The sequence below is a fragment of the Penaeus vannamei genome, unplaced genomic scaffold, assembly GCF_042767895.1.
Source record: "Penaeus vannamei isolate JL-2024 unplaced genomic scaffold, ASM4276789v1 unanchor4329, whole genome shotgun sequence".
Taxonomy (NCBI): domain Eukaryota; kingdom Metazoa; phylum Arthropoda; class Malacostraca; order Decapoda; family Penaeidae; genus Penaeus; species Penaeus vannamei.
In genome coordinates this window covers 2,501-12,208 of record NW_027217309.1, presented here as the reverse complement: position 1 = coordinate 12,208, position 9,708 = coordinate 2,501, and the positions used below count along the sequence as shown (strand labels likewise).

Sequence of the window (9,708 nt, the reverse complement as noted above, 5' to 3'; positions counted from 1 at the left end):
TCCTTTTTTCTTTTCTTTTTTTCTCTTTTTTCCTTTTTTCTCTTTATCTCTTTTTTCCTTCTTTTTTTTCTTTCTCTCTGTTTTTCTCTCTCTTTTTTTTCTCTTTCTCTCTTTTTTCTCTTTCTATCTTTTTTCTTTCTTTCTTTTTTTTTTTCTCTTTCTCTTTTTTTCTCGTTCTTTTTTTTTCTCTTTCTCTTTTTTTCTCTTTTTCTCTTTTTTTTTCTTTCTCTTTTTTCTCTCTCTCTTTCTCTCTTTTTTTCTCTCTTTCTCTCTTTTTTTCTCTCTTTCTCTCTTTTTTTCTCTCTCTTTCTCTCTTTTTATTCTTTCTCTCTCTTTCTCTCTTTTTATTACCTGTCTTTCTCTCCTTCTCTCTCTTTCTCTCTTTTTATTACCTCTCTTTCTCTCCTCTCTCTTTCTCTCTTTTTATTACCTCTCTTTCTCTCCTTCTCTCTTTCTCTCTCTCTCTCTCTCTCTCTCTCTCTCTCTCTCTCTCTCTCTCTCTCTCTCTCTCTCTCTCTCTCTCTCTCTCTCTCTCTCTCTCTCTCTCTCTCCCTCTCTCCCTCTCTCTCTCTCTCTCTCTCTCTCTCTCTCTCTCCCTCTCTCCCTCTCTCCTCCCCTCCCTCCCTCCCTTGCTCCTCAACTCACTCTCTGTTTAATTTCTAAAATGAATAAAAAAAATATACATATACTCCCAGTACCAACAGGTTCAATTAATCTTGCGGATCTCTCTCCAGGAAACTGTTATTTAATGATTGCATCCTGGTATCGGTTATATTGGCTACTGATTTATCACTTGATATCATGAATAATTTGCATGGTCATTCAGGCTCACTATTTTTTTTTCCAGCTTTGAAGAATTTTTGGAGCAGACAAAAAAATCAGAGTTTGAGCAGGATGGAGGCTGGCAGGGCCTGGACGAGCAGGAGGTATTTTCCCAGCAGGAGTACGAAGAATTTGAGCGGCGCAGGCAAGAGGAGATTAGGCAGCTAGTCGAGTCGGGCGTTGTGAGTACTCCACTGTTTGTAGCTTGATGTCAACTTTCTTGTTTCTTTTGTTTTTACCCTTTTTGACTTTTTAGGGTACGTTACTATCATATGTTTTTGTTAAAAGTTTAGTTTGTGTTTCATTGTGTTGCTGTAAGCAATTTTGAAAATGCACCTTCAAAAAAATGTCAATAAAGAGTTTGCTCTTCAAGCTAAAAGTTTTTATTTTAGGTATTCTGATTTATCCCTGTTGAGGTTATATTGGAAATATCTTGAACATATAAGGCAGAAGAAGATTTTTGTTATAGATGTTGTGACTGCCTCCAAAGCAGAGATCTATGGCCAGTGAAAGTTGTAGAATATGAGAAAGCAGAAAATAGTAAAGAAAGGGAAGTGATTACAAACATGCATGTGGACGCGTGTTACTTGCACGCATTCCAACCTTCTGTAATAATGTGATGATAATCATTTCATGTTCCAAATATTAAGTCAGAAAATGAAAATATGTTTTTATATTTACACAGGATAGTTATTAAGAATGTTTGGTATTTATGCATTTTTTACAGTGATTGTGAAAAATTATTGATGTAAGTAATTATTTATTTATTATGAAAGATGTTAATTTGCTTCATAAAAGTAGGAATCACAAGGGAAAGGAGGCTGAGAAAAATCCTATTTTTATAGATGATACAAGAAGCCAAAACAGCTTGGTAATGCGGTAGGTTTTGGTGCTCTTGAAGTACGCATATAGAATGTATCTTTTGGATTCACAAATGATTTTGAAGGTGCATATTTTGTACATTTAGCTTTTTGCTTTGTTGTTTGTGTTTTTCTTCTTATTTCCTTTTGTTTTAATGTAACTTTTTTGTGTGCTTTTGTTTTCATGCACTTAAAGATTTATGCTGATTAGTTCAGCATGTTTGCATGACACAGTGATTTGAGAGTGGTGTTTCTCCACCTTGTAGATCCCACCCCCCCCTGGCTACCATGGGATGCCTCCACCCCAGCCAGCTATGTACCAGGGTGGTCCACATCCAGGACTGCACCCTGCGGCACAGGGTATCCTGCCCCCGCAGGCTGTGCCACAGTATGGTGTACCTCCTCAGGTACACCCCAATGCTGTTCCTCCTCAGGTACACGCCAATGCTGTTCCTCATGGGTATCAGGCTGTCCCTCAAGGGTATCAGGCTGTCCCACAGGGGTATCAGGCTGTACCTCAGGGGTATCAAGCAGTTCCGCAAGGGCAGGTTCCTCCCCAACAGGTGCAATACATTCCTCATGGGGCACCTTACCAGGTTTGTTTTGAGTTCTCTTGTAGTCATTTTGCATGCAGGTCTGGCCCTAGAGTTTGGATTTACTTTAGAGTGCATTTTGTTTGCTCAGATGCTTCTTTTATTTTTATTACATGAATTAGTAACTGAAATGGTTTTCTGTGCATTGTAAATTTACTGTCACTTGTAATTATCAATTATGGGATGGATTTGACCTTGTTAATGTGTCTAGTGTTTATTGCAGTTCTGTTTTCAGAGTTGGATCATATTTGTGGGTTTATGATTTGCAAGTTTGTAGAGATGTTGGTAAAAAAAAAAAAAAGGACAACTGTTCTTGATACACCTTGAAAGTTTTTCATATATTTGCATGAGAACTATCAGCATGTATACATGCATTTGATATACTTTTTCTTTCTCATAGGCACCAGCTCAGCCACAAGCACAGCAACCAGTATTAAGTCAGCCTCAAGTGCAGCAGCCAGTGCAAGGTCAGCCTCAGGTACAGCAACCCATTCAGGGTCAGGCTCAAGTTCCAGCTCAACAACCCATACAAGGTCAACCCCAGGTGCAGCAACCCATGCAAGGTCAACCCCAAGCTCAGCAACAGATTCAAGGTCAACCTCAAGTTCAGCAACCCATTCAAGGTCAACCACAAGTTCAGCAGCCCATACAGGGTCAGCTTCAGGCACAGCAACCTGTTCAAGGCCAACCTCCAGCTCAGCAGCCCCTACAAGGCCAGCACCAGGAGCAGCAGCCGATCCCAAGTTCAGGCACAAGGTCAGCAACCTCTCCAAGGCCAGCAGCCACAACCTGTTGCTGGTCAGCCACCCAATCATCAACCTATTCAGCCAGTAGCAGCTCATCCTGCTGCAGGACGATAAGCTCTTCCGATTGAGACAATACAGGCTTAAGGTTCTACCATACACAATTACTTGCGCAGAATTATACCTTTGGATAAATGGATGTGACCAACATTTTTATTAAATTAGTATCGAACTCAGAATGAAACTGGAACTGAATTGAAAGAAGTGGATGGTGTAAGCAGGATTAACATTGATATATGTTGTGTTATTCACTTTAATGATTTTGCATAAGGTGCCTAATATAAGAGGAGAAGTCAATGGTCATGAACAAAGTGTGGCTGATCAAGTGTCTTCTTTAGATTTTACTTTGAGATTTTCCTTTAATGTTCATCTTTGAAGGAAATGTAAGATATGTTTCCTGGTGTATCTTTGTAGAGTTCTTGCTATATATTTGTTAATGGTTTAAACCTTCGAGGTCTGATCTTCTGTAATTTGTTTGTTTAAATCTTTACAGTCTGATCTTTAAGAATAGAGTTTAGTGAATTTAACCCATCAGCGACGGGTAAAAATTTTGTCAAGTTTATGTATGCACCGGCTTGTTGGCGCGCACTGTTAGTTTCCCCCTGTTTGCGCCCGGCTCGATCGGTAGTTTGCGAGCGACATATAGCACCTAAAAGCTTTTATTTTGCTAAAATTTATAAAGATATTAAATTTTGAAAGGGTTTACCTTCACTTTAGATGCCATTGCCTAAAATCTTTACCATAGAAATGAAGCCGCTACTACTGGAGAAAAACAACCTCCGTCCGACGAGCCAGTAGCGGGGGAAATGGGCATGGCATGATGCCCCCGGCGTTTGGTCCACAACAGCCATGGCATGTACGTATGGACACCCGGCGCCAATGGGTTAAGAAGTACATGGGAATAAAATATTCACCAGTTAGTTCGGTGCTGTGAGATTATTTTTGAACCTCTGTTGCAGATATTTTAGTGATGTTTGTGATTCTGGTAATGATTCTATTTAGAATTTTTTAAAACAAAAAAGATATTCAGTTTATAGCTCAATTTCTTTTTTTCTGTCTTTCTTTTCTTCTGTATCTTGATAAACCCTTTTAAAGGCCACAAAATTAGGATTTGAATATATCCCAACTTTTTAGCATATTGGTACCACATTTTTTTTTGGTGGAAAATCTGTGTATAGCATAGCACAATACACAAATACATATTCTTACACTCACACTCAGTCACACACAATCACACACTCACTCATATATACACTCTTTAATCATACACACACACTCTCATACATACACTCATATTCACATTCAATCACACTCACACTCATATACATCCTCTCACACTTAAATGAGTCAGCAGCTATCAGCATTATGATTGGTTATGGCCCATTATTGTTTCCAATGAAATATGATAATGTTAAGTCTGTTTAATTGGCAAGTAGCTCTGAATTTGTTGTTGGAAAATTTAATTTGTATGGTTGTGGATTTTTTTCAGTTTGTTTCAAATGTACTATACTGTTAGATAATTATAAAGCTTCTATTTTATCTTCTTAAAAGATTTTTATCACAAATTTCAAAAGCAATTGTTCTAGCATTCTTTCCTTTTGATTTGAATCTCAAACTGTTATATAATGTGTTTTTTTATGCACAGGTACTCAAGGTTTGTTTGACAGAGCAAGTTTTCATTATTATGATTATGATTTTATGCATGTTTTATGGATGTGAGGAAATTAAGCATTTTCCTTGAACTGAACATGGTTGCTTGCTAAAAGGTGTCTGATTTTACAATACATTAAAAAAAGACATTTATGAAAGAAGACAAAGATTCAAAGGCATTAATAATGTTTTTTTTTTTACTATGCAAAGTGCAATATCTTTTAAAATGGATGTGTGCATATTTTTTTTCTTAACTTAATTTTTGTTTGCCTGTGTTTTCCCATTTTAAGTTATGTGCTGACTATCCCATTTCTACCCAAAACTGATTAAAAAGTTTTTATTAAGGTAATGCTGATCAGCAAGGAATGTTGTGACTCAGTCCTTTTTTTATTGGTGGTTTGATAGTTTTGAGAGTGCAATTTTGAGGTTGTACTGTACTTGGAATGTAGAAATGTTTAGAATTGGAATGATCATCATTTATCATATCATTTTGAAGTTTCAGGATTATAAACCATTGATAGTTCGGCTTACAAAAGATGTTCTGTGTATGGTATAAATGTTTATATCGGGGATGTTTATAAGGTTAATACTGATGTGATATACGGAACAAATAAAAGCTCATTTTATAGCAACTTCGATTTAATAAACACTTTTTTATTGCATAGATATACTTTGAAGGACTTTACCATATTATAGTCATCATGCTAGGTTGTAATATATTTTACTTGAAGATGCTGATTCTCTACCTTTGCTGTCCAGCTACACACCAAAAGCAAATCTTTGGCAAACCAAGTCTTTACTTTATTAATAATGAGACACAAGTCTTTCTTCTAATAATATATAGATATGAAGGAACTGAATTATACATCTATACAGTATATATGCTCTTGAAAAAGTACCAACTAATGTGAATTGCCCAATAAGAAGACACTTGGGGAAACCTTAAGGTAGGTTGACTTTACATTCTCCCAATGTTTTAGTAATTTTAAAGTAAGAAATAGACACCTGTAACATATGCAACACTTTTGCTCTATAATGCATGATGATGTATGTTGCAGCACAAACCACTGCTTTAGGGTTTACCTAAAGTGAACTCTGATAATTTCTTTGTTTCCAGATTGGTGGTACTTGAGTCAGGTTTTTATGGTTGTAGTATTTTGGTTGGAACTGGGAGGATTTTGAATTTTTTACCAGGTCAACATTTTAAAATAAATCATGTTACCACATTCAAGGGGTTGGGTAGACAGGTGAGATCAGGTAGGAGAATCACTAACTCCTTAGGAACTAAGTGCTTGTGAATTCATCTATATCCAAGCAGTACTAATACAAGAAAACCATAGTAAACATTACATGTACCCAGTGGATTAACACTACCTGGCTGAATTGTTTGTAGATGAGAGCAAAATGGGAGACTCAAATAAGTGTGTAGCATCTATAGTCTAGATGGTTTTCTACTGTTCCTAGATTGTGGTTTTAGCAAAATTAGCATTTATAATATTGCAATAAAGGTATTAAGAAGAGTTAATAAATCTATATTACAATATATGCAATTAATGCATTAATATAATCTTTTTTGCAATTACATGCTTAACTTTTTTGTATTTGTTATGGGAAACTTTTTATATTGGAGGTACTGATTCCCCTTAATGGAAGGTTAATCTTTTTCTCAGCTATCAAAGGTAATGCCAGTCTCATGTAACCAATTGTAAACCAAAAAAATGCTGGTTGTCATTTTAATACATACAGTAATAGTTTTCGGTCAATGACTTTCACAACCAGAAAGAAACAAAATAGAATCATGATCACTCAGTCCATTTATTCATTAAAAGTAACTTACAATAATGCAGTTAGTGATACATGCCAATATGTGTTGCTATGTTTTTCCAGGTAAGTTAAAAAAAAAGTTGCATTGTTAAAGAGAATTCACTTTGTGTTCTCACCAAACTAGCCTTTAGATTATGGACTTGATATTGTTAGAACATATTGGAAGGAGTGTGTCACTATCATCATGTACCGAAAAATTATGTAAACTGGCATTCTATTTTTTTAACAGGTGATACTTCATTGGACATTAACTCTTTAAATCCCCTCCCCATCTTTAATCATTATCTTATCAAGAACTAAAATCATAGATCTCCAGATTTTGAGTAGTGATACAGAGTAACAACAACCAGGGTAATTTATTTATGTATTCTTCATGTTATAGGAGTGAACCTCTATGGTAAAATAATAAATGTTAGAGTTACATACTTCTTATGGACAATCAGTCAGATAGAGGACAAAGGTTCAGAGCCAGAAAGTGGAGGTATTGGTCTATAGTAATATCATTGTAATTTTTGTGTGTATTCTTTATTTAGTAAATGCCTGAATTATCAGTTTTGAGGATCGAGGATGATCTTACATGCAGCACCGTTAATGAGTTCATGAAATGCATGTTCAAATTGGCTCATAGGGAGGCGATGGGAAATCACAGGGGCTGCATCCACTAGACCATCAGCCAGGAGCCTCTCACATTCTTGCCAGGTGTGGAAGATCCTGAGGGGAAGAATATCAAAAGCTGATGGGAAAGTACACAGGCAGAGATATGGGAAACTGGTGAAAAACAACAACAAGAGTTGGGTGAAAAATTTGTGAAAGGGAAGCTGGCACAAGTCTCCTGCAGAGGGAAAACTGGAGGAGGGGGGAAATGAAAAATAATAAATAAATGGCATTGGCAGAAAGTATGGCAATTGTGAGGTTATGAAAGAGTTAAATTATGGAGGAACGACTTCTGTAGAAGAGTAAAGCTCATAAGCAAAAGGGCTTGACATAACTCACATAAATGCAGAAGAAAACAGTCAAGTTGTCTATATGAATGTAGAACAAAGGTAAAATCTACGAAATGAAATGATTAGAAAAAGTTGATAAGAAAGAGCGATACGGATAAAATATAAAGAAGATGCTGTGGAGGGATAAGCAACAGAGGAAAACTGAAACTGATGGTATGGTTTGTAAAAAATAAGGGAAAGGGTATTAAATCTAGATGGTAATGAGTAACAGAATAAGCGTCAAAGATGGTTAAAAGCTATCTTGTATCAGCATTCAGGAAGACTATTCTATACAGTATGTGAAATAAAAGTCAAAATGTTGATTATACCTTCGCCCATGAACAGTCTTGAGAGTCAATGATTTAAAGACGACATCTGTTAGAACATTCTCCACATGTAGAGGCCCCTTAGGTATACCTATCAGCACCATCTGTCCTCCCTGAAAAAAAAACATAAACGAGACATCATAAAAATAAAATGACAACAAATTTCAGAGGAATTAGTCCAATCTGTTGATAGCAATTGCTCACGCAGCAATTCAGCAATTTGTGAATTATGTATATATGTATTGTTGACGTGAGGAGAGCATGGGGTTTAGCCGGGATATTGCAGATATTGTAAAACAAACAATAATGAGGCCCAGGCAGTAAATAATAACACTCATCACTTTCCCTTTGCCCTAAATTTCCGTACTTTCAAAAGTAGTAGTTTAAATAAAGAAAAAAATACATAAAAAGGCACAAAATCAGCAATTTCCAAGGGGGTTGCGAGACCATAGGAAACAGAAGGATTTTTCTCAAATTATATGTGCTATTCTGTATTATATATGCTATTGAGAAGTTTGATGAAAACGTGACTTATTCATAATCAGTAAAAGAGACTAAGAACAAATTCTTAATCTCCTTAAAAATCTGTGAGGGGAAATTCTATCCATAAGGGACGTGGAGGGGAAAGGATAGACTCCTAGAAGAGGCGTGGCAGTAGAAAAAAAAGTTGAGAACCCCGTGCATATCGTCTCCCCGCCCTCACCCACACGCCCACTCAAAACACAAAGGGTTGCGTTATACCTTCCTTAGCCAAGAGAAAGACTGGTTGAGGAGCGTGGCGGCGCCGCTGGCCTCGACGATGCGGCCGACGCCATTGTTGTCGGTCAGGGACATGAGGGTCGACATGATGTCCTCCTGAAGGGAAAAAAGACGTTGTTGGTTGCTGGACTCTTTAAGGGTACTCTTTAGCTATTTTTTATTTCTTAAATGCATATGCTGATCACTATCGCCAAGCCCCATATATATATTATATATATATATATATATATATATATATATATATATATATATATATATATATATATATATATATATATATATATATATATAAACATTTATCTATCTATACGGTAGACTGCATTTCTAGACAGACTGATATGCATTTATTTGTGTATATATGCATTTCCGAATAATGGATGTTTTTTTGGGTCGGGCCTGGAACAGCTTTAACAAACTGGCAACATATGGGGACTGTGAAATAGTAAATGTCGTAAGGAAATCTTGAACTCAGTTACATTCATGTCATTGGAGGTGTGACCAACGAGCATGCGCGAGCGCACACACAACACACACACACACACACACACACACACACACACACACACACACACACACACACACACACACACACACACACACACACACACACACACACACACACACACAGAGGCAGGCAGAATGTCCTAGACCTGACCTGACCTTGGCACTATTGATGACGCGAGTGGCACCCATCTGCTTGGCCAGCTCGAGGCGCGCGGGCGAGACGTCCACGCCATACACTGCCCGGGCACCTGGGGGGGGGGGGCACGCAGGTAAAAAGGTTAAGACGAAGCAATCGGCAATGATGTTATGCGTAGTGAAAAACAGAATAATAAGATACAAAGGAGAGATTACTAAACAATATATAAATATTTATACATATGTATATATGTTTAAGTGTGTGTGTGTTTGTGTGTATGTATATGTATATATTATATATATATATATATATATATATATATATATATATATATATATATATATATATATATATATATATATATGTTGCTTGTGACTAGGGTGCGTCCTCACTCGCGTGTATTCTCTCCCCACCTCCCTCCCCCTCCCCCTCCCCCCGTCCCCCACCG

General features: G+C 36.9%; 2 protein-coding genes across 2 annotated transcripts in view; one reads left to right on the top strand and one right to left on the bottom strand.

The window, feature by feature from the left end:
• Window positions 1-847: 847 nt before the first annotated feature.
• Window positions 848-5,356, top strand: LOC113808387 (nucleobindin-2; the record flags this gene model as incomplete). The annotated part of the gene is given in 3 exon segments (XM_027359801.2): window positions 848-1,004; window positions 1,949-2,278; window positions 2,676-5,356. Coding segments are annotated over 3 exon segments (961 nt in total), but the record flags the coding sequence as incomplete, so codon positions are not given.
• Window positions 5,357-7,061: 1,705 nt separating this feature from the next.
• LOC138861304 (L-threonine 3-dehydrogenase-like) overlaps window positions 7,062-9,708 on the bottom strand; it is a gene marked incomplete at its 5' end in the record, with an annotated part of 4,085 nt that continues 1,438 nt past the window's right edge. Inside the window, 4 exon segments of the mRNA XM_070120289.1 lie at window positions 7,062-7,263; window positions 7,865-7,974; window positions 8,603-8,716; window positions 9,281-9,372. Of these exon segments, the coding sequence (XP_069976390.1) occupies window positions 7,101-7,263; window positions 7,865-7,974; window positions 8,603-8,716; window positions 9,281-9,372 (479 nt within the window).